Source organism: Poeciliopsis prolifica, unplaced genomic scaffold (assembly GCF_027474105.1).
Source record: "Poeciliopsis prolifica strain line A6 unplaced genomic scaffold, Auburn_PproV2 SCAFFOLD024, whole genome shotgun sequence".
Lineage (NCBI taxonomy): Eukaryota > Metazoa > Chordata > Actinopteri > Cyprinodontiformes > Poeciliidae > Poeciliopsis > Poeciliopsis prolifica.
The window spans coordinates 3,098,348-3,125,915 of record NW_026562399.1 but is presented as its reverse complement, the minus strand read 5'-3'; the positions used below and the strand labels follow the sequence as shown (position 1 = coordinate 3,125,915).

The following is a 27,568-nucleotide window of genomic DNA, read 5'->3' as shown; positions in this document are numbered from 1 at the left end:
GGCAAATTTGACTCTTGAATATTTGGGACTCAAGGTAAAAAGCCAGAAATGAGCTGAAACCAACTCTATGCAAAACTCTAAACTATGTGGAGCATTTTTTCATTGATCTCTGTCTGTTATGTTCGTTGAATGGCTCAACATGTTAAACACACAATCAAGGAAACACTAAGGCTTAAAACCCAGTTTATTATAAGAAATGTACAAGAGCCGATCCATAAGAAATAGCAGTAAACAAACAAAAGTATATAGCAGACAAAACACAATCCGTCTACTAGGAACTATGCACAGTGGACAGGGTTTCTTTCTTTCCAGCTTCATCATGAGGTAAAAAGGAAACAGTTAACACTTCAGTCGTTGGCACTGGTCTTTTTCACCGACCCCTCTAATTTTGTTTCTATGCAATACATATCAATAGATTTCTCAGTCCACCAGAACACATTTATTATACTTTTATATTTTGGTTTTCTAAATTCTGTCCAGCTGAAGCCCAAATATCCTAACATTTGTGTTCACTGTAAGCAGCTTGTAGAGGTTTTTCTTCTTGGAAGTCGTGTTTCCGGTCAACAGAGCAACTTATTCTGTGGAGGCGGCGCTCAAGAGTAATTTACAAAAATTTTACAATATTCTCTCTGAAGTCAGGTCATCCCAGCCCCCTTCACTTGGTCAGCGCATGCCTATGACACAACGTCCTCAGCACCAACAAAACAGGTCAGGAGACACACATCTGTAAAACATGCCCAGATTCTTTTGATTTTGCTATAAAAACTGTTGTGCCAATATACTTCCCTACAAAAAAACAAAAACTAATAGAAACCCATGCAATCCCAAAGAATTGCCCAATATATTTCCTTTTCCATGATTACAAAATGCCTCTAAATATATTACAGCAAAAACTACAGATATACACACAGACTGGTTCCAGCAGAGGTCAGTATAGTCATTGGTTTTCATTTTTCATGTCCATTCCTCCTGTGAAAAACTTTGCAGTTTTACTTCGAAGCTGCTCATTACACCGATTTTCCATCATGTTGAACCTTTGGGGATAAATCCAGAAAAACGCGACTCGGGTTCAAGATTATGAAAACAAAAGAAGTGCTGGAAGGGCGAGGAAAATAACGTTACCATGGAGCCGCATGATTTTAAACATGCAATGAGAGACAATGTACATAAAAATAAGACACTTTACATTTTTACTCAAATAACGGTTTAGATATACAAATAAAATAAAAAAAATACCGAAAAATGAAATATGAAGCAAGTTCTGAGGATTAGGAGGGATAATAGTTTAAGTTTCAGCTCACCACAGGCGCTGAAGGCATTACACAGAATGCAAATAATTACACAATGTATACAATATACAAAAAAAATCTACGCTAACACTCAAATACAAAAGTTCAAAAAGAAGGGAGGGGTGAAAAAAAATACAGGTTGGTCACTCGGATACATTCACACCTTGAACACGAGACGGATGGAAAACGGATGGTGGGAAAGGAGAACGCAGATTTCCAGATGCTGGCCAGTGTGATCCAGCTGTTTTAAGGGTTAGCTTATTCATGATGTGATTTACAGAGAACGATTAGTCAGCTAAAAAACAGGACAAGGCTAAGAAATCAAAACGCCACTTTACGAGAAAACATTTATTTTTGGAAGCTAAAAAATGTCAACTGGGTGTTTTTATTTGAATAAAAAGTTCTTCCTTTTAGATATTTAGAACACATTTTAATTTACAACCCCCCTGAAATACACCTGGACTACCAGTAGGGGTCAGATCCTCTAACAACTAACTGCAAATTTAAAGTAAACTTGTAGTTCGCAGATTAGAAGTTGTAATGTCTGTGGAAATATTAGTTAAGCCAAACATTGTAAGCTAGAATGTTTGAGCAAATTCCAATATTTACTTATGAATGTTAAAAATCTCTAAAAGACTTTGCAACCATATATGTTTCAGAGGGAAAGCTGGTGCACAGATAAATCGGCCGGTTCTTGCATATGAAACCGATTATATGCCAAACAAAAACAGTGATTTACACAAGATTCCCAAAGTATCACTTACTATCATTCAGAATTGTTTAAAATGTCCCAAAACCGATTTCATGAAAACAAATTTGTCTTTCGGCCTCCATTTTCTTAAAACGTGATTCTTAGTTTGTGTTTCTGAATTGCAAAGCAGACTGGAGTAGATTATGAGGATCTTTCACTCATTAGATTAAAGCAGAAATTATTGTTTTGAATTTGAATTGAATCATGGTCTCAAAAATAACTAATAATATAAAATATTTTCTCCTCTATTGTTTAACTCCACCCCACTGTTATCAACTTGGCGACTGTCACAGCATCAGCTGTGCAAGAGATAAAGAAAAAGAAAAAACAAAAAAAATCGGCATCTCTTTTAAAAGATGATCAATCAGCCAGGAAGCTGCAGTCGGTGCATCCTTAGTATGGAATGATACTTTAAGTCAGACAAGCAATCTAACAGTAACCAACTGTTCAAAGTACAAACTGTTTCAGTGCCAGATTTTATAAATGTGTGTTAGTGCTTCAACAGATACAAATCTACAAAAAAAAAAAAACAGCTGGGAGGAAAAACGACGACAGGTTTGGCAGTGGAGGATCTGATGATGTGTTGACGCCGAGAACGAAGCTCCATGTCGAGATAAAAACCACAACAACTGTTGGAAGGGGGAGGGAATAATAAAGTTAAGCAATATAAAAATACAATACCACAAAAAATAATAAAAATAATAAACGGTACACCATTTCTGTTGTCTTTTTACAATTGTTCGTTATTGCAGACGTAGTCCACCAAGTCTGTGACTCCTAACAGGTCGTCCTCGTCGTCGTCCTGCGCCGCCATTTCCTGTCCTGCCAGTCCGTTCGGGGCGGCGGCGGCGGCGGCCGGTGTGGAACTCACAGTTTTAGGCGTCTCCAGGTGTGGAGCGCCGACGCCGTCCAAGCTCTTCATCTCGCTTTGTCCGTTTGCAGCGGGCTGCTTGTCTGCCGGGCGACTGTCCAACGAGTTTGTTCCCTTTGAATCTTCCTCCTCCACCTTCGTCTCCTTAGGCTTTTCCTCCACCTGCTGCTCCTCCTCATCATCGTCATCCGAGTCGATGCGGTTCACCCGCTTTCGGATTGGCCGATCCTCCTCTGAAGAGTCGTCTGAGTCAGAGTCCGAGTCCGAGTCTCGAGACACTCGCCTGCGTTTCAGCGCCAGCCGCCTGCGCCGCTGCCGGGAATCTTCTTCTGATGAATCGACTCTTCGCTTCACCTTCAGGTCCTTCAACTCGTCATCAGAGTCTCTGGAGAAACTCGCTGGAAGGAAGAAAACAACGGGTGAAAAAAATAGTAGGGCTGAAATGATGAAATGGATTAATCATGATTAACTGATAAAATTTTAGCTAAAGCAAAGCTCTTATTACATCTTAAGCAACAAAATAGACATCTTGTCTATTTTTTTGTTTGAAAAAATTCATTGAACTGTTTATTTGTATTTTTTATGCATTTCTAACTTTGTATCAAATACGTTTATGTCTATAAATGAAAAATCTGCAGATTGTGGCAAATTTTTGTCCAATTAATCACCAGAATAATCGATTAATTGTCAGATTGAACTGGGCTGATCTGGGCCCGATTGGCAGCAGAGACGGTTTGTGACTGACCGTCGCTGTCGGAGCTCTCGTGGCACCGCCTGGGTTTTATCTTGGCCCGGTTGGTTCCGGCCTGTGAGCCTTCGGACCCCGACGTCTCGCAGTAGTTCACCTCCTTCTTGTGGCTCCGCCGGGACCGCCGCCGACTCATGTCCAGGTCGCTGTCGCTGTAGTCACTCGATCGTTCCGTCTCTGCAGGGGAAATCAAGACTCAAACTGCTAAATGTCTTATGACAAAAATCTGGAACCAAGACTTTAAGGCACAGATTTTTTTTACATTTAGGGATCTTGTTTTATTTTATGCATAAATTTAAACAGATTTTTCACTTTTCTCTTAGTTTTTCCTATAACTCTGCTGGCTTGATGGATGAAGAATAAATAGTTGAATTTATGGTTTTACCTGACAGGACTGGAGCCTCACTGAGAGCTGCTCTTTGTTCTTGTAATGCTCTGCGTTAACTGCAGTAGCTACTTCATTTCAGCTCTAACTTTAATATCTAGCTGTTTTTATGGGAATGTGAGTCTTTCAGATCAATTTGATTAGCAATTTGGATCATATTTTACATTTTATTTCATAATGTAGCACGGGGGTGGGCTGGTCTTGGCAACACTGATATTTTCTTCATAATTAAGCAGAGATGAAAACTTGGTATTCCAGACCCAAGCTTCCTTTAAAAATCATATGAAAATCTGTTTGGTTTGGTCAGATTTATCATTAAAACATCATTTTTATTGATCCCAACCCTTTTAGCGCCACTGTTAATCAACAGAGGTTTCATTTTCATTCAACCCGAGTCCAACCCGAGTAAAAAACCTCCAGTCTTCCTACCAATGTCGTCGTCCTCCTCCACTTCGTCATCCGTCTCCTCCTCTTCATCGTCTGAGTACCACTTGGGTCTCCTCCTCTTCCTGGAGCTCTGCCTGCGTTTCTGCGGCCTACGGCTCCATGACGACGCGTGGCGCCGCCCGCCGTGGTCGCTGCCGTTCGACTCCGCCTCCGTTTCTGGCTCCGTCTCGTTGTCGGAGACGACAAACTCTTCCTCCGAGCTGAAACACAACACGAGGAGTTCAGTGGAGACAGGAAACCACGGCGCTGAGGGCGAGACCGAGGGGCTAAAACGTACGTTTCACTGAGGCGAAACTCTTCCTCGCTCTCCTCTTCGTCCACGGTGCTGTCGCTGTCCAGGTCGTTGAGTCGCCGGCGCTTCTTCCTGCGCTGGGCGGCGTTGGGTCGCGGCGGACGGCCGTTCTCTTTCCCTTCCTCCGCCTGCAGGATGGTGGAGATGTCCTTGCCTCTGTGGCCCGTGATGTTCGCCATGTCCTTACCCCGACCGGCTCCTGCGTTCATCATTATTATGTAAAAATACAAATACTAAAAAGCTGCTTCTCACTTTGTTATCTGAAATAACCATCCTTCCTACCTCCACCTTCTGCTTCTTTGATGTCTTCCTCGATGGCCTCCTCGATTGCTTCATCAAATTCATCAAATCTGTAAAACAAAAACAGACGTTGGCATTTAATGCATCAGTATGGAGCTTAACTTCACATTAATGAGTTTCACACTTTAAAAAGTAACATTTTAATCACCATCTTAAATATGGAAACAATTTCCAACATTTTCACAAGGATAGTTTTACTTAACAAGAATCAAGGTTAATAACAGAACTTAAATCACATTTACAGTTTAACCAAAATTGGTTGAGGGTCCATACGCTTTTCCACAGTAAAATTAAAGGATTTTCAAGTTTTCAAACTTTTTCAGCACCACACTTTGGAAATAAAAACAATAACAAAATAGAAAAGACCATTTTAACTCGCAATTACATATAATGTGACTGTGTTAATATTTTTTGTGGTAGTGTTTTACAGAAGGAACAAGGTAAACCAAAATAAAATTTGATGTTTGAAATGTCTCACACAGTGGTGTACGTCTCACATAAAGAAAGTACATCCACTTTCTTTAGTAATCCCACCACATTTTATTAAGCATGTGCGCCCCCTTCTGGATGCTTTCTGCAGTAAAATAAAGCTGCTATTCCATTCTGTAAATTTCAAGATGTTGCACAAGTTGCATATGTTTTTGACAAACTTCCATATTTCTAAATGAAATCTGGGTTATGACTTATGTTCACGTTAAAAACTTGAAAGAGGATGTTCTTTCTTCTTCTGTTGCGTAAATGTTGGCCTCACACCTGTAGCTGATGGTTTTCTTGGCCCTCGTCGATCTGCGGCCCCAGCTCTTACTCCGCTTTGCTTCTTTCTTCTCCTTGATGATGATCTCGGGTTTTTCTTGCTCCACCTCCACCTGCGACGAGTTTAGCATCTTTTATTTCACAAACGTGAGCAGGTGAGCGACTTGGCGTCCGGCCAGGCCAGGTTTGTACTTACAGAAGGCGTGATGATGTTCTCGACGCTGATTCCCACATAAATCAGCCGTTCCTTCCTGCACAAGTTGGACACACATTAAGCACACGCAATTATAAACAGCAAAACAAAACTGATGATTTTCAAACTATGATTTGTTTTTGTGGTTTTTATGTTTCAAAATGTAATTTTAAAAAATGTGCTTTTGTTGTTTATAAAATAAATAAGATAAACTGAAATTTCAGATTTTTGAATTTCTTTTTAAAATTTTTATAGTTAAAGCAAAAACAATTTTATATTTTATTGGTGCACCATTTGGAAATCATGGATTGAACAGGGGATGTATTACTTTTTCACACTGTTCAATGTTCAATTTTTTAAGTTTTGAAAAAGGAAAGACAAGAAAAAAAGTTTTGTTTTTGTCCTTCTTGCGAAACAAACAGCAAACTACATGTGGATTCTTTTGCTTTGTACATGTCATTAAACCCTAAAAAATACATTTGAAGGTTTAAGCTTAAATCTAAAGCTTATAAAATGTGCTTTTTTATCATCTGCATGTTGCAGATAACTTCAGTGATTACAGCTTAAAACAGGAAGCGCAATATATGTGAACTTATTAAATGCATCAAATGAAAGACGGTCAAATATGGAGTTCTAGAAATGGCAAATATTTAAAAAATAAGCAACTCACTAAATTACTACTGCAGTGTGATAATTATTTAAAACAGTAAACTAATACAAATTTATTACATTTAAAATCAAATATGTAATTGATAAAAAAATAATTTATAGCAGTTTAAATCATTTTCTGGTGTACAGAAACATATAAACCATGACAATGGAAGCCTGTAGTGGGTTAGTGGGAGAGCAGAAACGAGAGCGTTTATTGAAAGGTCCCACCTCCTCTCGGCCCGCTCCTTCTTCTTCAATGAGGCGTCGAGGTTCAGCAGCTGCTCCTCCAGTTTGTCGCAGAGCTGCTTCTGCAGATGGAAACAAAAGAACACCTATCCCTCATTCAGAGCTCTTTCTCACTGGTTTCTCTGGTTCGAGACGATCTGACAGGAACGTACGTGCTGACAGGGCGGGCAGAACCATTCTCCGTCCGGGATGACCATGAGGGGCGGCCGCAGGCAGGCGGTGTGGTAGCCGCTGTCACACGAGTCGCACAGCAAGATCTAGGTCACAAAAGATTCTGTTTGCATCCAGGCACATTTTGTTGCTCCGTTGTATATAAATGTTATCGTTTTAAGGATGTTTTTGTCTCTTTTTGTTCTGTAAACCCAGAGGAATTTATTTCTCCATGACATTCAATCAGGCACTCAGTTTTGGGATTTTCAGTCATCATGACAATTTATGGTTTTATCTGGTGATATTTTTACCCTGAAATGCAGTTTCATACCTACAAAGAACACTGTTCAATATTACATGTTTAAGTTTTGAGAAAGGAAAGACTTCGCCTAATCAGTGGAAAAATACTTTTAACTGCATCTTAAAAATCCCCAAGATTGAAATGACATGATCAGTTTGTTTATTCACATCTTTTAATATATTAGTAAAAAAGACTTTAGTGGTCAAACAAACAATCTTCAGAATGTGCTGACTTTTCTCTTCTGATTAATCAATTAATAATCAGGATAAAAGATTAGTAAAATAATTGTTAGTTGTGGATCTCAGTAAATAATTTCAAGGCAAATGATTACAAAAGAAAAACAGTTTTCTGACATAACATAAAGAATTTCATTTTTGTTGTGACAACACTTGTTCTGCGTTTTGTCTGTTTCTCCTTTGTTGTGTTTTGTGCTCTTTGTCTATCTAATTGGTTGATTTGCAAAATATTGCAGATCAATACCTCTGTTCGCTAATCTGTACTGTTTGTTTTGTCTGCATTAATTGGTGTTTAAGAAAAATAAAATAAAATACATTTCAAGGAATGGCTGAAGGTTAGAAAGCCAGCAGAGGCCCCGCCCACCCACCAGCTCAGGATGGTTTGGAAGACCACAGTGTTTGCAGGGGTCGTCGTTTGGAGGTAGATCGTCGTCGGAAGACGTGGAAGAGTCCGAGCTCCGCCTCTCCCGGTTCCGGTTCCTCCTCTTCCGGTTTCGTTCGACCTTGTAGTCTTCGTCGCTGTCGTCTTCCTCCTCGCTCTCCTCCTCCTCGCTCGATGACTCCTCGCTGTTCTCGTCCTCGTCGTCGGAGTTTTTCCTTTTCCTGCGCGTTCGAGTGTTGGACCAACGAGTTCTCCGTCTTTTTCTCCCCTGAAGATAAAACAACTCAATTTAGTAACAAAGAAAAACAAAAATCCCTGAATCAGTTTAGAAATGATCAGAAATAAGAAGCAGATATTGATCTTACTTTGGGTTTTGGCTGGCCCTCCTGATCAGTCTTTTTCTCTTTGGGTTTCTTCTGAACAGTCTTCACCTGCACCTTTTCCTCTTCCTCCTCCTCTTCTTCTTCTTTCTTGTCTTGGTCTTCGTCACGGTCCTGAGGAAGAGGAGTGGGTAGGGCTTTCTCCGTCTTCTTCTCCTGAACCTCCACGGCCTTCTGCGTTGGCCTGGAGATCCTCGGCGACCGCCTCAGACATCGCCCCGTGTTCGTGTCCGACTCCGAGTCACCGTGGCGATCCTCCCTCTGCAGCTCAGCTCTCCTCCTGTGCGCCGGTGGCTTGTTTCGTCGGCGAGCGCCTCCTGGTGGCGGAGAGCCTCTGTCGCCGTTCCGCACCTGTTCCTGTTTCCTGCCGCAGTCTGCAGGCGCGTCGCCTGCTGCTCCTTTGGTTTGTTTTTCCTCCGTTTCTTTTGAGGACTCGGATTCTTTGCTTGAATTTGTTGGACTCGACTCAATTTTGTTCTGCTTCTGAGCTTTTTCATCCGTTATTTCACTTTTTTGAGAATCTTCTTCCTTTCCTTTGTTAGCCAAAATTTCTTGATTTTCTGACGGTGGGTCCTTGGCCATCAACGACACTTTCTCCTCTTTCTGTTTAGATTCTGTTTCTTTGGGGGATTTTTTCTTCTCGGCAGGACTGGATGGTTTATCTGTCCGTTCACAGGGTTTCTGTTCAGAGTTTTTCTCAACGGTTTGCGTCTTCGTCCGATTGTTTTCATCACCTGATTCTTCTCCTGTCGGCCTGGAGTCGCATATCATACCATCTTTACAGTTTGAATCTTTCTTTACGTCTTGCTGATGTTCTGAACTCACCTCTTCGACGTCGTCACTCTTCCTGCTGGGTGTACTTGACTCTGATTTGTCCTTGGATACATGAGGCGCTTCTGTTCTCTCTCCTGATTTGTCAGTGATCATTGGTTTGTCTGTTTTTGCATCAGCACACTGAATTATCGTAGCTTTAGGTTCAGCAGATTTCTGTGCAGCATCTTTATCTGAAGCATCTTGTACCGTAGGATCTTGTATTGTTGAATCCTTCTCAGGCAGAGCTTTCTCCACAAGACTTGTTTTCATTGCATCTTTAGCCACAGGATTCTTTTCTACAGGATCTTCCTCTGCAGAATCTTGTTTTGCTGGATCTCTTTCTGCAGGATCTTTTATTGTTGGATCTTTCGTCAAATTTTTGGCCACAGGGCCCTTTTCTGCAGTCATTTTTGTCATCTGATCCTTCTTTGCAGACTCCATCTCTAAAGGATTTTTGGCAGTTAAATCTTTCATTGTTGAATCTTTTGACACAACATTTTTTGTTAAATCCTTCTCTGCAGGATCTTTCTCCACTGGAACTTTTGTCACCAGATCTTTCTCAACAGAATCGATTTCACCAGAGACAATTTTTGTCTGATCTGTTTCTACAGAATCTTTTGTCGTCAAATCCTTCTTTGTAGGGTCTTTCTCTGCAGAAACTTTTGTCAAATCTTTCACTACAGCATCTTTTTCTGCACAAATTTTCTCTCCAAGACTTTTTGTCATTGAATCTTTTATCAACTGATCGTTTGCCACAGGATCTTTCTCTACCGAAATCTTTGTCGGATCTTTCTCTTCAGGATCTTTTGTTATTGAATCTTTCTTTGGAGGATTTTTCTCTGCAGGATCCTTTATCATTAGCTCCTTTATTGTTGGATCTTTTGCAATAGGATCTTTTTCCATTGAATCTTTCTTTGCAAAATCTTTCTCTGTCGGACCCTTGCCTGCAGTAACTTTTGTCACTAGATCTTTGTCTGCGGGATCTCTCATCGTCTGATCTTTGTCTGCGGGATCTCTCATCGTCTGATCTTTCTCTGCGGGATCTCTCATCGTCTGATCTTTCTCTGCGGGATCTCTCATCGTCTGATCTTTCTCTGCGGGATCTGTCATCGTCTGATCTTTCTCTGCGGGATCTGTCATCGTCTGATCTTTCTCTGCGGGATCTGTCATCGTCTGATCTTTCTCTGCGGGATCTGTCATCGTCTGATCTTTCTCTGCGGGATCTGTCATCGTCTGATCTTTCTCTGCAAGACCTATCATCGTCTTATCCTTCTCTGCGGGATCTTTCATCGTCTTATCCTTCTCTGCGGGATCTCTCATCGTCTGATCCTTCTCTGCGGGATCTCTCATCGTCTGATCCTTCTCTGCGGGATCTCTCATCGTCTGATCCTTCTCTGCGGGATCTCTCATCGTCTGATCTTTCTCTGCGGGATCTCTCATCGTCTGATCTTTCTCTGGAAGATCTTTATTCGTCTGATCTTTCTCTGCGGGATCTCTCATCGTCTGATCTTTCTCTGCGGGATCTCTCATCGTCTGATCTTTCTCTGCGGGATCTCTCATCGTCTGATCTTTCTCTGCGGGATCTCTCGTCTGATCTTTCTCTGCGGGATCTCTCATCGTCTGATCTTTCTCTGGAAGATCTTTATTCGTCTGATCTTTCTCTGCGGGATCTCTCATCGTCTGATCTTTCTCTGGAAGATCTTTATTCGTCTGATCTTTCTCTGCGGGATCTCTCATCGTCTGATCTTTCTCTGCAAGATCTTTTATCGTCTGATCTTTCTCTACAAGATCTTTTATCATCTGATCTTTCTCTGCAGAAGCTTCCTCTGCAAGATCCACGTCTTTAGTTTTGATGCTTTCCTTCATTTCTTTCGCTTCTGATGAATCCAACTCGCCAATACTCAACTCTTTCTTCGACTTGGGCGCGTCCGTTTTCACGCAGGATGACTTTCCCTCCAACTCTGCAGATGTAACACCAGGATTAGCTTTATCTGTTTCTCTCGCTTTGACGTCTGCTGGTTCGGAATCGTCCATTTTCTCCTCCTCTTCCTGAGTGGATGATTTGTCCCCGACTTCACACACCAGCGTTGCTTCTTGGGGAGGTTTGTTTGTTTCTCTGTTTTCCGTTTTCTTCTCTTCCGTTCTTGTTGAGTCATCCTCGAGTGATTTATCGCCGCCTGCAACAGCAGGAAGGTTTTCCGTGGGTTTATCTTCACTCTTCTGTTTCTCTGGTTCTCTGTCCACTGGAGGCAGAACTTCGCCGTTCACCTGATCGTTTATTCTCTGGACTTTCTGCTCTGGATTTGACTCGGGAACAGACGGATTTTGTGCCGTGATGGTGCCGTTTTTCTCACCAAAGTCCTCGCTGAACTTCATTCCCCGTTTCTTCAGCGGGATTTTGGCCTGCTGGTCATTTTTTAGAGTTTGCTGGATCTCCTCTGACCCGCTCTTCTTCACCTCCTCTCCCTTTACGGCGGTGCAGGGCGGCGTTGGGTCAGTCAGAGGCAGTTTGGAGTCTGTCGCCTCCATCGGCTCCTCTTTGATGCTCTGAGCCTTCGTGCTGATGGTTTCTGACACGAGTTCTGGCTCCGGTTTAGCTTCAAAGACACCATTTAGTGACAGTTTGGCTTCTGGTTTCAACTCTGAGTTTTCTGTCCCTTCATCAGACGTATCGTCAGTCCTTTTTGTGTCACCTTAAAAACAAAACAAAGGATGAGAGATGGGTTTGGATTCAAAATTAAAAATCTGAATTCCAATGCAAATCTTTAAATTTGCATTGGAGTGTTATATCCGAGAATGGAAAGTTTAGTGGAAGGAAAAATTGTCTAAATGAACAGCAATAAACTTGGCATTTATTAAATAAATGGAATGCGATTATTTTCTTCCACTAAACTTTCCATTAATATTTGTGTTCCGGCTAATAGACAAAAAACAAATTCATCAAGACTCTATGTAGGATTATCACAATAAATCGTCCCAGAAATTATGGCGATAAACGATAAAATTTTATTTTGAGACCACTTTCAACTTGATAACAGTGTAGGCTTATTAGTTCTGTTATATCAATTCAAAGATAAAAAACTATTCTAAAAAACATTTACAGTAGAACTGGAAAACATTTTAAAAGTAAACAAACCAACAATATTTAAAATGGATTACAAAATCTGTGTGACCAAAATTGCATTCTGAAAAATAACCATCCTTCATCTTAGACAGGAAAACATGCAAAAGGGACAAGTAACGTAAACTGTCTCGTTCGGCTGTCAAATGCTTGCAGCGTTGTTCACCAATATTAAAGGGGCAAGTCTCTCAAAAGACAGTTGTCTACGGAGAACATTATTGCGCCTTATAATGCAATTAATTTATCTATTGCTTATTGTGAGAATAAACTAACTATGCAGTGAATTTTTCCTCTATTGATCTCCAAATGTGCTCCTATGACTGATTATTTTATGATCAGCGTGTAAAAATGAGGCTTCAGCAGTCCAACCTTTGTCTTTGTCCGTCTCCCCCTCTGCTTTACTTTTCTGTTCCAGGTCTCTCTTCAGCAGCTCAGGGTCGATTTGTGTCTTCAGGAGAGCAACAACTTCAGCCAGGTCATTTCTGGTTCTAAAGGAGGAAAAATAAACACACTTCCCTGATCAGTCTGCAGACATCAAGACCTTGTTTTACCGTGGTTGGAGCATTTAGCTGCCAGCTGACCTGACGATGCATTTCCACGACGCGCCGTCCAGGTCGTCCTGCTCCTCCACGTAAACCCGCACGTTGTCGTCCTGGTCCAGCTGGAACCAGTACATCTGCCCGTCCTTGTCCCGGCCAATCGGCTGCAGGCGCATTTTGTCCGGATCTTCATCGTTGATGGCGGTTTTGAACTTCACGTTCTCGTCAAACTGGATCTCACACAAATACTGAGGCAAGCACAAGAAAAATAGGGAACATGTGGCAAATGATGCAAAAAAAAGTTACAAGAATACAGTAAAAATATTACAAGAATAAAGTTATAAGAAAATAAAGTAGAACTATTCAAAAAATAAAGTCCTAATATGGTAAAGTAATATTTTGAGAATAAACTCATAATTTTCTGACTTTATTTCTGTAATTTTATTTTGCCATTTTGTTTAGCAAGTCCATTATATTCAGTCGTTGCTGCTTCATCCTTACTTAATGTCAACTTAAACCCAAGTAAGACTTTAAGTTGACATTAAGTAGCTTAAATTCTTCAAAGATTAAAGATGCTGACATTTTTATCTTATAAATCCAGATAGAAGTAGATTAGTGAGGAAGAATATTTCCAAAATAAAAATCACAAAATCTGTGATTTTTATTGTCAGAAACAAAGAAAACACAAACAGCCATGAAATCATAAAGGGACTTTTGTGGCAGATGAATCCAAACCTGCTGAGTTTTATCAATTGAAATTAAATTTAGTTTAAATGCATAAAGAAATAACTTGTTCTGTCGGCCCAGCAGACTCTCACCTTGAGGATATCGGTCTTGCACTCCATGGACAGCTCCTTGTATCCGTTCTGCTCCAGCTCCCAAGCCCAGGTTGTGTTGAACTCCTGGCATATCTGCAACAAAAACAAAACCGACTCAAACTCCTGGGAATAAAAACCATTAAACTGTTAACTTCAGTAAGCTTTTATTACAATTATTTCTGAACAACACAGAAACAAGACATGCAAAGTTTCATAACTTTGAACCATCATCCAACTGCCTCTTGATTTAATTTATGAAGAGAAATTGGGAAAATGTTGATTTTTAGAGCAAAATCTACAGCTGAAAACAGAACTCAGCTTTTTTATGAAACGTCAAGTCTGAGGTTTGTGCTGCATTTACGTTGGTCTTTACATATATTGATGAACGAATAGTCACTCTGGAAAAATGGACAAAAGATAGTAATTCATCCTGGTTAGCGCTCAGGTTCAGGTTTAGTTTCAGTTTAATCTGATGGCAAGAAGCTGAATTCTATGATCTTCAAACAAATGTTCATTTCAGATGTGGAGTCAACCTCTTTTTTGGGGGCCAATTTCAGTTCAGTCAGGACTCAAGTTTATCCAGCATGGAATTAGAAAATCTGAAAACGATATTGTCAAAATACTCACTTGCCAAAACAGTCGAGAAGCTGCGATGCACAGAGAGCAGCTGAACTGGTTTCTGTTATTCTTGCAACAATGACAGTAAAGATTCATCATAAAAGTGATGTTGGATTATGGCTGCCGAACATATTGTATCGCAAAGTGCAATTATTTTAGTCATCAATTACTCTGACGATTAATGGGATTAATTAAATGGTTACATTGTGCAGATCTTTCATTTGACTAAAGTTTATACTAGCCACTATCAAAAATAGATTAAATTACACATAAATCATTCAATTTCTTTTTAAATGAGAAAAAAAAAATTCACTCATCCCGACAATTCAATACTATTTTATCATCTTTGACGAGTCAGATGAGAAACTCAGAATCCTACACAAAATTCACTTTAAACAAGAAAGTTTGTATTTTGTTACATTCAGTAAATTTCTAAAAATAGAAAATTTTTCAGCTTATGAACCAGAGGTCCAGTTGAAGTAGATGGATGGAAACTTTATTCATTCCTTTGGGATTTACTCTCAGGGAAATTGTGATTCAGTCTCAATACATCAATACTTATTTCTATTTTATTTTTTTTTTTTTTATAGTCCCTTTGTTTCTACTGTACTCCTGTTTGCCCTGCTTCCTGTCTCCAGTGAGGAGTTGAAGAGTTTCATTGTACGAGGGACAAAGGAGTTCCTCAGTCTGTTGGTCCTGCACTTTGGAAGAAGCTGAACCTGCTTTCCTGGCTGCTGATGACAGAGTGCAGAGGGTGGCTGGTGCTGTCCATAAGAGCCTCGAGTTTCTGTAATGTTCTCCTCTCTGCTGCTGCTGCCAGAGAGTCCAGCCTTGTATGTAAATATTACATAAACCAGCATGAAAACCACATTTCTTTTCCCCCCCCCCAGTCTTCCTTCTGCAGGCATTTAAAAGGATAAAAGCAAACTTCATCCTTTTCCACTAAACAGTCTGAAGGCTGAGCGTTTACCTTGACGAGGTATTTCTCCCATCTGTCTGCAGAAACCGACTTCCCAATCTTCCTCAGCAACTTGACGTGAAGATCAACCAGCAGCTTTGGAACTGAGGAGACAGAGCAACGTGACCTGGATGACAGATTCACCCCTGAATCTGAGCAGATGAACAAGTTTTTAAACACGCTGACTGCTCCTCACCGTGGATTCTCCGACCTGAAACTCTGGGCCGATATCAATATTTGGTTCTAAGAAGAGAAGTTTATTTGCTAGACAATTCAAAGTGCTTTACAAGAGGAAAATGTAAAGGAAGATAAACGCCTGGATGAGTCTCTCTAAATCTAAAAACAGCAAATCCAGATTACATAAATCAGTGAAAAAATAATGAAACATAACAGAGAAAATATAAAAGTTGAACTCCGGCTAAATTATATGTCTTAGACTTACAAAACTATATAATTAAATAAATAAGAATCTTTTGGTTATTTTAAGAACCATCTTTTTATTTTTTTAAATTTGAAAAAAAAAAAATATGAAAGACTATTTACCCTAATAATTAGATACATTCTTATGATTATATGTATGTATAAATATATAAAAAATACACACTACAGAAATAGTTCTTATAGTTGCATCTATAAGAAAAATAACTACTTTGCTGATAAAAGTTTTAAAAAAATAAACAAATAAAAACAAAATAAGGCAACATTTTCCAAACACTTTAGTGATGTGAACAACTCTTAGGTTTAAAATATTATTAAAAAATGTTTTTACAGAAGTTGAAAAAAAGAAGTTCCATCTATAAGAAAAAAGCTGTAAAATTGAGTTGCACTACAGAACAAATCTGAATTTTAAACATCATACCTACTTATTAGAACCGCAATGATAATAAAAATGTCTACATTTCAGTTTATATCATTTTTAAAAAGAGCTTTGTATTTGGATTATAAAATATTATCACAAGATCATTTAAGATTGAATTTTATTACTGATCTATAAACAAACTTTCTAACTTTATATAATTTTTAATATTTTTATTAAATACGTAAACTTGACAATTTCAAATGAATACAAAGGACATTTGCCCTTTTTATTAATTTACTTTCTAACAAATGAGAGAATTCGCTCGTTTTGACTGAGACGACCTGTTCAGTTAAATGAAATCTATTTCAATCAAATCATTTTGTTTGAGCAGTCCATGAAGACCAGAGAGAAATTTACAGCATTAAAGATCGATGACTGCAAGTCGATTCCATAATTTACAAATAAACATTTTACACAAACTTAAAGATGAATTAAAAACTCATTTCAAAGCATTTGTCTGTAATTTTGGGCTGATTCGCACTCAAAAAAAGGACGATCAATTTTAAAATAAAGACAAATCAGGTAATTTTGAATGTCTGAATTTAAAATTCTGGCAATTTTACACCAACAGACATTCTAACATTACAAGCTGCAGGTTTTCAAGAGGTCATGTTCTCTACCTGTTGCTGTAAATTGTTTTAAACAATAACATAGCGCCCCCCTTAGATGATTTATTGCCATTACATGTCGGCATTTAAAAGTTGCTCTTTGGAGAGGAGATAAACTCAGTCTAATCTAATGAACACATCGCGCTGCTCTGAGAAAATGGGTCGTTGGGTCAATTCAGGACTTGTCATTACGATTCATTTAATAAAATAAAGTTTCCACAGTGCAGCTTGAGCACATGTTAATGAGAGGTAGAAATTAAATCCCAATCAGCAGCACTTCAAATAGGAAGAGCACGAAAAGCGTCAAGTTAGCCACAATAAGCACCGGAAGACAACCTATCGACATTTTAAACAATATAAAAACACATTTAAAATTGATCAAAATATTGTTTACAACGATTAACTTGCCTAAGTAATACAAGTACTTGCTAAAGTTACTTGTAAATAGGAAAATACATGATGAGAAGTCTGCTTGGGTATTTAAATGAGTTTAATTTTGAAAGCCTAAGCCGGATATCGTCACCCTTGCGGCTAACTTAGCCTCAGCTCAGCTATCCACTGCCTGAGAATATATTTAACTGTAAATAAAGTGCATAATCCAACATCCGTGTAACACTCTGACCGATTTATGAGCAGCATACAGCTTTACACTGCTCATTGCGAGAACTCGCATCACGCTCACGGACACACAGACAGTGTTTTTACCGCACATTTATGCTTGTGTTGTTGCACGAGAAGCAGATAAAGGCTGGGAAAAAATTAAGCTCAATTCAAAAGCTAAAAAGTGACAGAAAACATCGAACAAATCGACATGTTTGCGTTTTAATCAACATCAAAATAAGCGGGGAGACGTTTAAAACCTTGAATAGCATGGCTGGGAGGCGGTTGAGTTGAGTTTAAGTAAACACGAAGGTTAAAAAATCCACACAATAACAGCTAACATTAGCGGTTAGCACGTTAGCTCAGTCCCATTATCATTAATGCAAGGCAGGAGCCTCTCCGCGTCCTCCGAGCCTCCTGCTGCGGGCTTTCTTGCCCTACCTGAGGATGTGTCCTGCAGGTATCTTTCCAGCTGAGGGAAGGTGAGCTCCGGCAAGTCCAACAGGGCTCCGTATCGCTCCAGGAACGAGCAAACCACTGCGTAATTTGGACACAAACCGGGGGGAGAACTCGCTGTTGCCGCCGAAGCAGCCATCTTTTCCACACCAGTGGTCAAGCCCCTGCGACGAGACTGCACACGACTTCCGGTGTTGTTACAAAATAAGACAATACCGGAACAAGCGACGTTAAATACAAGACAGATGCCATGTTTTTTGGGGGGTTTTACACGTAAATGACGTGAACATTTGTTTTCTTGAAAACAAATGCCTTTTAAAAATGCATCTTTTCAAATAAATTGTAATCTATTCTCTTGGATTGCAATGATATATTTAACCATTCATTCACTTTTGTTGTTGAGATAGAAAAAACCCAAATTGTCCCTTTCAGGATATTAGGATTTGATTAGATTAAAAATGGCAACAAGTGTTTGACTAGTTTGACTAAGTATTTAAGTGTTTCCTCAGTAATGCATTTTATTCTACATGTTTAATAAGTGTCATATAGCTGACTTTAGTGGGTGATATGTAGTTAGTTGAAATTGGAAGCTTATACACTAAATAAAAAAGCACAAATCCTTTTTCCACGGTCTGAAGTTAAATCAGATTAAATTTATCCTGTGTTAATGTCAATCTGAGTTACCAAAACAATTTCTATTCACTTTCAATTTGGAAATAACGACCTTTATGAAGTAACATACTTCTCATTAAACCCACATTTCTGCTTTTATTTACTTTTTGAATTGGTCTTATGTAATATTCTAAATTTGTCAGGTTTTCATTTACTGTTAGAAGATAGTCATTGTGATTAAACAAAATTAAGGTGCTAACACATCAGGTTTTGTTCTAATTAATCTATACAATGCATCTCAATTGGTGCTGGAGTTACTGAAATAAATTGAGTTTTCAATAATCTAATTTAGCTAAATAATTTGTAAATAGACAGTTCCTACTGAAAATTTAGAGCAAAAACTGTTTTTTTTTTGGTACAACTGCGTCCTTTTTAATTTCTAAAAGGAGGGGAAAAAAAACCAAGTCTCCAGTAAGTAATGTTATTTATTTATTCTAATCACTTAAAACGGTTAAGTTTCAGATACCAAACATTTAAAGGGAACTGACTAATTTGTATCACATTGAAACAAATTTTATTATCTCTGTATCTAAAATAAACCATTAATTTAACATGAACTTAAGCCGAATATGAAGGGTTTGCTGGGGGGGTCCCTGGTTACAGACCCCAGTCCAAGACCAGAGGTGAAGCTTGGAGCGTAGATGGTCCAATTTTCTCTTCATTGCAAAAATAAAACCTGCAGAAATGTTCATCTGTTCATCCCTTAAAACCAAGCAGATATTTGGAAGATGCCTGAAGTTCTGAGATCTTTATAGACTTCATTATATAAAATCTATAAAATACAACAAACCAGAGTGGAGTCTTGTTTGTTTCGTTTAAGCTATCTTTATTTCACATTTATTTGTACACAATAAATACAGTCAAACATCCACTGGTTTGTAAATCTGAATGTCTGCAGAGCCGACATTAAACATGGGAATTTAATCAGTGAACTGGGCGTTAAATCAGGACCAGTAGCAGGTTTAAAACAACAATAACAACGTCTCTGATGGAAACGAGACGTCAGTCTGATTTTATTTTAATACAACAGGGTAAACGCAAACTTCAAAAATAAGTTTGATGTCATTCAGATCTCAAGGAGATCAATGAGAACACAGCAACGAGGCTGACAGATATCTCTTTCCCTCTGATCTAATTATCTACTGTTTAAAAAAAGGTCTTTATGTCCGAATCTAATGAAACAAACAGAGAAAATGCTATTATTATTATTATTATTTTTTACAGATATCCATCTCCAAGTTTTCTGTAAACTATTCATGTTTCAAAAACAGAAGCTGTAAAGACACTAAGGTGGCTATTTAAGGCTAAATAACACAAAGAGCTGATAAAATAAATGCTTTTATACGAATACGGCTTTCAAACAAACCTCAAACATCAACAATACTGAGAGGGAACAAGAAGACGTGAAGAAAGTGCTTCGCTATGAAACGGGACAGCTAGCACCTGCTAGCATCTGCAGCTAGTAGCTGCTAGCGGTGGCTAACACTCCCAGATGGTAAAAGAAATTAAGATGGAACAATCTGAATGATCTGCAGAGTTTCTGAATGGTTTCCATTGAAAAGGAACTCCAGATTTAATTCCTATAATTTTAAAGATAAAAACATAAGAAAGGAAGGGATACAAGAAAGAAAGGAAGAGAAAAAGGATACAAGGAAGAAATCTGGGAATGAGGGAAGAATGGATGCAAGGAAGGAATAAAGGACATAAGGAAGGATGGAAGGGAAGCCATTAAGGATGGAAAAGAATAGATGGAATTAAGAATCGAAGGAGGGAAGCAAGGAAGGAAAGTTGACAAAAGGAAGGAAAAAAGGGACAAAGACAGAAGGTTGAGATTAAGGACATAAAAAAGGAAGGAAGGAAGCTGAACATTTAGGGAACAAAGTCTGGAGATTTTTTTTTCTTTCCTCTTATTTTTTCACTTTTCCAAAAATGAAAAATCCTGAAATCATATTCCAGATTTTCTTTCCTCAGACTGCGAAGACATCCCGAACATCGCAAAAACATCTAAATCTGGACGTCGGGACACAAAAACAACAAGACGTTACACTGTGTGTTTACGCTACAGCATTCCTTAAACTGCTTCTAAAGCGAAAACAAGGGTATAAAAAAAAAAATAAAACAAAAAAATCAAAGCGGAAGTCTCTGAAAAACAAACAGAATTGCCACTTTTCCCTTGGTGTAACCGTATGCAGTTACGATGCGCTAAAGGCGGAGAGGGCCGGCCTCGGCCGTGCTGGAGTCGGGATCAGATGAGAGTTTTATTTTATGGGCGGGTCATGTGATCAGGAGGCTGCTAGTTTATCAGGAACGCCAAAAAACGATCAGCGAAAGATCGCTCTGAATTGCTCTGACTGGGCGCATAAATATGTAAAAAAATAATTTGAATCTGTAAGATAGAGAAGTGTGACATTTAACATATTTCAATAAAAAAATAAATGAGGATGATATTCTAGTTATTTAATTTTCTGACAGATTTGGAATCAGTTCCATCTGATTTGTGCTTTGAAAAATAAAACTAAGTTGAAAGTAGAATTTAAAAACATGGTTTTGGCCAAGAAAAGCCTGAATGTCCTCAAAATATCCATAAAATGAATAAAACTTTAATGTTTATCACAGTATTAATCAGCTTGGGGTTGAAAAGATGGACAGTGGGGAAGTTATCTCTTCTTTTTCAGCAGGAAAACAAATGAATATGAAGCCAGGAGGTGATTAGCGTCAGCAGCTGAACTCTGCCTCTGATATTCATTAGTTGAGTACGGAAGCTCTTCACTGCCAGGAAAGAAATTCCTGTGCAAAATCTGTTGTAAACGAAAAAACATTCTGGTTTAATCAATATTAAAAATCCAAACTACTAATACAAGATTTATTTAATCTTAATAAAACTAAAATATCTTTTAAACAAGAATTTTGTCAGAGGAATGTATTTTTTATGTCTTGTTACAGCGTCAAAGTATTTCAATTCAACATTTTTTTCTTCTTTTAACAACAAAACTCACATTATAATATTTTTACTACTTTTGACAAGTGCCATTTATTTGACATCTTTTTCTCATTTTATGGAGAAAACCTTTTTTGTCTTAATATTTTTCTTGTTTTAACAAGAAAACTCTGTTGTTTTATTAGATTTTCTTTTTTTCCAATGAGAAAACTACCATTTTAACGAGACACTCTTTATGGACTCATTTCCATGCTGGCATTTAAATACTTACTTTTTTTTTTTTTAAAGAAATTTGAAAATGAAATGAATCACAAAGTATTGTGAGAATCTAGAATTTTCTGTTACACTGAAAAAAAATATTGACAACTAAGCCGCATTTTTAATTACGAACTTCAACGTTTTCCATGGACTTTATGTGTTGAATCTAAAAGCGACTGCGCACTTCCAGACACAAGATAAGGATGCAAATATAAATCACATATCATCATAATCAACAATTTAAATTATTAAAAGCTGAAAAGATAAAACATAATCAACATTATGGAATTAAGTTTGTTTTTCTAATGAGCTTTATGGTAAATGCTTGTTCTGCATTTGATAGTTATTGTAAATTTACTGGTTTGAATGAGGCCAAACTTACTGAAAATCAGTAAATTATGTGGAGCTAATCACCTCCAGGAAGTCAATGTAGCTTCAAAAATGTTTCTTAAAGTGCAATCCACTCTGCTGCCTACGAGTTGTTCCCTTTTCTGTTAACTTCCCTTAATTTACCAGGAGTAAATGTCATTTTTTTGGTAACGTAAATATTCCAGATACAAATAAAGCAGGTGATGTTCCTCGTTTGTGTACACAGAGCAGGAAAAACAGACGATAAAGGCACATTATTCCGACCCGCTGAGGTTTCAGACGTCTCCAGGCTCTCAGGGCGTCAAGCTTCCTCCGGTTTATTTGGGGGTGTCTGTGTCGGAGCAGTTTCACACCAGCGTGATCTCCACCTCCTCCCGGCGCTTCACCTGGCCGCGAGGATGCTGCTTTGGGGGAGGAGGAGCTGCACGGACCTGCAGCACACACAACAGGACCGGCATAATCACAACAAAGTTGCTTTTCAAAATACAGGCATGATAAAAAAAAATAAAAATACACCCTACTCTCGGTTTGAGAAATAAAACTACTAAATAATACTACAAGGCTTGCTTTCTCTTCCCACAGTAAAATTCAAGCATTTTGAAGGTCAGCTTTCAAGACTTTCTAACACCGAAACAATAAAAAAAGACAGTTTCAGTTCATTATTATATTAAGCCATGTGTATGTATATATATATATATGAGCATATAAAATAAACATATGTAGGAGTTTTGAGTTTAACTACTGCTCTGAGTTTTGTTCTTTCACTAAATGTCTGTCTTTACTACAAATAATCAATTAGGCAGATATTATTTCAGTAATCCATTAGTCATGATTAATACAATTAATCTTTTCAGTGTTTGTCCAAAATAAACAGTGAAATCAAACTTTACAACACATTTAGTTTGTTATGCGACTCTTGTTTTCTGGCGCCATCATCTGGTGAGAGTTGTTACTGAACTGTCGCTTACAGGTCTGATGCTGCCAGCGCCGCTCTCCGGGTATTTAGGAGGTTGAAGGGATCCTTGAACTGGACCTGCAGGAAAGAAAAACATTCAGATTGTTCATATTTTATCTGTGTGAGCTCTTTATTTTCACCGCAGACACAGCAGCTGATCTTACTGTGATACGGGCTCTTGTGTGGCGCCGGCGGAGGCCGGTGGTGTCCGTTGTGGTAAGATGGCGGCCGGCCAACGGGAGAGGCTGCGGCGCTGCACGGACTGGACCCAGGAGAGGCGGCGGTGGGAGTCTGCAGGGGGCTGCTGTGGAGAGGCGCTGCCTGGAAGGAGCTGCAGGGGGAGCGGTCGCTGTGAGCCGCGGCCGAGGGAGAAGCCTTGAAACACAAAACGTAGCATCACAAACCAGCATGCTGCAAACGGGATCAACTTCTGCCAATTCAAGTTCTAAAAACAACAGCAGCTCCATTTATACCCGGATTTTTACACTTTAGAAAATTCAAACGCTTTAAAAAAAAAAAGTTACAACAAAAAAATGTCTGGCGTTATTCAAATAAAAATAATTGCAACAATTCTAACTGACTGAAACAAGAAAGTTTTAGTCTGATTTAACTTCAGACATTGAGAAAAAAAAATCTGTCTTTTTTTTATGTGTATGAAAATAAAGTACATAAAGTTTTCAAGCGCCCATATGGGCGGGTTTTAGTATCAGCAGCCTACCTGCAGCACTTCTTTATGTCCGTCTCCGTTTTCGATGACTCCAGTGAGATCTTCCACCAGGACGGCAGGGAAGACGCCGACGGCGCCGTTAAACTCCCCCTCCCAGAAACCGTCGTCCTCATGAGTCTCTCTGCTCAGGATGCGGATGATGGCGCCTTCGGGGAACGAAAGTTCTTCGGCCGTTTGACCAGCGTAGTCGTACAGAGCCTTCGCAAACGACACTGATATAAACAGATTATTGTTATTTTATATGCTTGTCTGATGCTGATCATCAGTAGTGTTGGGTTTGTGAGTCTCACCGCTGGAGTCTCCGTTGATGGAGCTGGCGGACAGTTCGGTCTCGGGTTCGGTGGAGTTGCTGGAGGAGTGGGAGCGGGCGTCCAGCGAGGCCAGGGACTGCAGCATGCTCAGCAGGCTGTTGGAGGACGGCAGCTGCAGGTATTTTTCTGGGACATAACCGACCTGTCCACTGCGGTTCCTGGCCTGCAGAAATAAAAGTGTCAATAAATATATATCTGTAAAAACACAGCCATGTTTCAATTCAACTGCGGGATTCCTGAGCACCCAGGTGTGCCGGGCAGCTTTCACTTCTTTTTTCCTGTATAAATAATAAATCCTTTATATTTATGCAGAGAAATCTCTTTTATTATGCTATTGAGCAGATATATAGCCAATTTTTTTTACCTCCTTTAAACATCCTGAACGAAACAGGAATGCACAAACTTTCTACATACAGATTCATAAAAGCTTAGCAGTATCTTACCTTGAGCCAGTCCTCCATATCTCCATCATCGATGACCTCCAGGATTTCCTGTTCCTCGATGGTTAGTTCATCTGGCTGAGACGCCTGCAAGCAATAGATTAAACTGACTTCAGTTTTTCTCTGTTATAATTGTTTACCTTGTGCTTTTTGAGCTGCTCTGTCAGCTCTCTGTTACCTTGTAGGAGTAAAGCACTTTGCAGGTGAGAGGATAGTTCTTCAGGGTGCTGGAGGGACTGGAGCTGCTGTCGTCCAACACCTCACCGCTGTCCTCTGTCTCCTCCTCGTCTTCCCGCTCCAGATCAGCAGTTCCCTGAAAAAAATTACATCTTCACTTCTGCTGAATGTTACTTTAATTAAGCACAAAAAACTCCACCAACAGTTTTTAGAGCCATTTCCGTAACAACAGGCAAAAACATTGAGATTTGCTTGAATAAGGCAGGTTTGGGGTCTTACAGAGAGCGAAGGATCATGGGTATTGAGGTTGTTCCAGCGTTCGTTCTCCAGTTCCTCCATCACCTGGTTCATCGCGCTCTTCAGCCACGTTTCCACAGCAACTCCCGCCTGCCGCAGGAGGTCCAAACGGGCCTCAGCCTTCACTTTCACAGTCTGCCATTAAATGATAAATGGCCATTTTAGTTGCATACCAATGTGGCATTTACAGCTTCCACAGCAAAGTTAGCAAAGCAACCAACAATTATTTTAGTTATTTATTAGTGCACCGATTATTTTGATGATTAATCAGAGACAAAACTGGCACATTTTTCAGATTTTTAATTAACCACTTGAGCCTTTTTATAAAAAAGAAGATAGAAGAATACAAATAAACAAATAATTGAATTCCCTTTTAAATTAGAAAATAAAATTATTCTTTCCTAAAATGTAATAACAGCATTTATTTGGTGTACACTGATCCATTCATTATGTTTTAGATTAACCTATCAGCAACTGAATTGCAAAAGGTTCTTAACAGAGAATCTTTTCCGATGAAGAATTTGAACCAGAATTTGAAAATGGTGAGGAGTTCTGCATAGAACATGTTTTCAGAAAAACAAGGGTTTTTAAAATAAAAGTAAACATTGTTTTTATATTTCTGATTTAATTGCTGCTCTGTGTTGCTTTTTTTCAGCAAATTACCATTTTTAGAGTCTGTAAACTAAAACCATAATCTTAAGCTATTTGTACCTAAAGAGGAATGGTTTAGTCAACGCACAGCATCAAAACCGAGTTCATTTAAATCTAGAATAAAAGTCCAGCTTTTTATTAACAAGTGGAACATCAATAGTTTTAGTTTTCCAACTGCAATTTACTCCTTTTTTATATTTTCACCACATAAAACAATTAGAATTGTCTTGTTGCTGAAATGCAATGTACAAATAAAGCGGCTTTGGCTTATATTTTTCTCTAATGGAAATGTTTGACATTCCACATGAATGAATGAAAGGTTTATTAGACCTGTAGCATGTCGCTTTACCTCTCTAACCAGTAGATGGCGTACTGGAGACAGTATGCCTGAGAACAATTAGACTATAATTTGTTTATCTAGAAAGGTTGATTCGTTTGGGAGGTGAGAATACAAATTTGAATTCCACTAAACATGTGAACTCTGATCCGCCTAAAAACCTCAATCTCGATCCTGTTGAGCAGAACTCTTGCACGGTTGAAAGGAAATGGACTGCAGGGCAGGGCAGTCTGTGTCATAACCATAACAAATGCGAGTTTCCACCATTAGCGGAAAAAATGTCTCATAGTCAGATGTACAGTTGCACAGTGCCGTACCAAGGGAAAAAGACTTTGCCATCAACACATGACATGCTAAGGACAAGTGGAAGTTCAGGAGACACGAAGGACAAGTTTCCTTTGTATGATGAACTAAATGCTGTAATTGGCGCTCGATCCAGGAGAACCCTGCTACATGTTGTACCAAAAACAGCCTCCACTCTTTGTCTTCTTCAAAGGTTTTTGTGTCGTTTCCTTCAGAAGGTGTTGGTGCAGCGCCGCCACAAGCGACAGGGGGATCCGGTTTTTCAGTTAGTTTGAGTCGTTTGACACAGTGTAGTGTGAGTGCAAACTACAGTCCTGGAAATGTAACAAATGTTGCAATTCTGATCCCCAATCAACCCGAGTCTACCAGACTATCAGGTGTGAAAACACCCATAGAGGAGATTTTATCATTTCACCTCTGACCGCCGGAGACTCTGCCGGGCCACCTCCATCTTGGTCTCCGCCTCGCCGCCACTCTGCTCAGACGAATCCTGATTCCCGTACTCCTCCAGGGCCTGAAAGCAAACCACGATGAAACATCGTCATGGTTACATCACAGACATCCACAGTGTGGACAACAGAAATGTGACTCATCCGACAATAAAAGAGGTGATAAAACTGACCTGACTCATCGCTCAGGATTAAATTTATGCTTTAATCGAGCATAAATTTACAACATCTGGGTTTATTTTTTTAACCAAACTAACATGTTCTGCTGCTCAACAGGAATAGGGACAGATTCCAGTTCAGTGAAGGAAAACAACACGTCATAGTGGAGCTCAAAGGACAGATATCTGTTAAAACTGTAAAGAAAACTGATTTTGCTGAGCAACAACATAATCAAATTTTGGTGTGAGTTTCTTTAGATCCACAAATCTAAACCGCATGATTTCCCATTATTAGTGCAAATCTTGCAGAAAAAATAAATCTTGGAAATACTAGCTCTAAACAAATCCTGGATTTTTACGGCCATCCTGGACTTTAATGGCCCAATATCGCCAGAAAATCCCAAACGAAGCATGTACAAGTGTTGATTCCAAATGCAAAACATAATTATGTTGCTTTGGTTTTAAACATGAGCTTTTAATCCGAAGGTGACCAATATTGTTTTTGCTTGGTAGCTATATTAGCAGCCTTGTATGTTTTTAATAATATACTGACTAAATATGGGCTGAGTCGTGTATTTCATTGATGTACCATTAATAATAATGCAAAGGACTGTTATTTTTCTATGTCATAAATACATACTCTGCATGTCAATAAGATTTTCAGTCTCACACCTGACACAGAGAGTAGAGCACAAGATACTGAAGCTCCCACTGACAGGTGGAAACAATAAATAATACAAGTTTAGAGTAATTGTCTCCTC

The 27,568-nt window shown here is 39.0% G+C and overlaps 2 protein-coding genes across 3 annotated transcripts in view; both read right to left on the bottom strand.

Moving 5' to 3' along the window:
• Positions 1–166: 166 nt before the first annotated feature.
• rsf1b.1 (remodeling and spacing factor 1b, tandem duplicate 1) lies at positions 167–17,907 on the bottom strand. Its single transcript, XM_055046503.1, has 16 exons — positions 17,751–17,907; positions 15,255–15,346; positions 13,667–13,759; positions 12,891–13,096; positions 12,679–12,797; positions 8,361–11,881; positions 7,982–8,263; positions 7,079–7,183; positions 6,909–6,988; positions 6,033–6,087; positions 5,837–5,949; positions 5,066–5,133; positions 4,769–4,982; positions 4,474–4,691; positions 3,657–3,836; positions 167–3,309 (listed from the first exon to the last, which is right to left on the bottom strand). The coding sequence occupies exons 1-16, from the start codon at positions 17,902–17,904 to the stop codon at positions 2,771–2,773; spliced, it is 6,039 nt and encodes a 2,012-aa protein (XP_054902478.1). The 5' UTR covers positions 17,905–17,907; the 3' UTR covers positions 167–2,770.
• A 1,741-nt stretch (positions 17,908–19,648) lies between these two features.
• Positions 19,649–27,568, bottom strand: part of LOC129370484 (F-BAR and double SH3 domains protein 2-like) — a 32,195-nt gene continuing 24,275 nt past the window's right edge. For both annotated transcript variants that reach the window (XM_055046504.1, XM_055046505.1), the window contains 9 exons: positions 26,616–26,714; positions 24,892–25,044; positions 24,614–24,748; positions 24,439–24,522; positions 23,975–24,158; positions 23,676–23,896; positions 23,122–23,332; positions 22,971–23,035; positions 19,649–22,433 (listed from right to left, as the gene is read on the bottom strand). In XM_055046504.1, coding sequence (XP_054902479.1) covers positions 22,350–22,433; positions 22,971–23,035; positions 23,122–23,332; positions 23,676–23,896; positions 23,975–24,158; positions 24,439–24,522; positions 24,614–24,748; positions 24,892–25,044; positions 26,616–26,714 — 1,236 coding nt within the window. In that variant the 3' untranslated portion in view covers positions 19,649–22,349. The remainder of the gene's footprint in view (positions 22,434–22,970; positions 23,036–23,121; positions 23,333–23,675; positions 23,897–23,974; positions 24,159–24,438; positions 24,523–24,613; positions 24,749–24,891; positions 25,045–26,615; positions 26,715–27,568) is intronic.

Bases quoted from the DNA above. Each gene is read 5' to 3' on its own strand.
- rsf1b.1 (XM_055046503.1), bottom strand. From the start codon at position 17,904: ATGGCTGCTTCGGCGGCAACAGCGAGTTCTCCCCCCGGTTTGTGTCCA. The intron at 11,882-12,678 runs GTTGGACTGCTG...TTTGTTTTTAAG, and splicing joins GGAGACGGACAAAGACAAAG to GTGACACAAAAAGGACTGAC. The intron at 5,134-5,836 runs GTGTGAGGCCAA...TTTGTTTTACAG, and splicing joins AAGAAAACCATCAGCTACAG to ATTTGATGAATTTGATGAAG.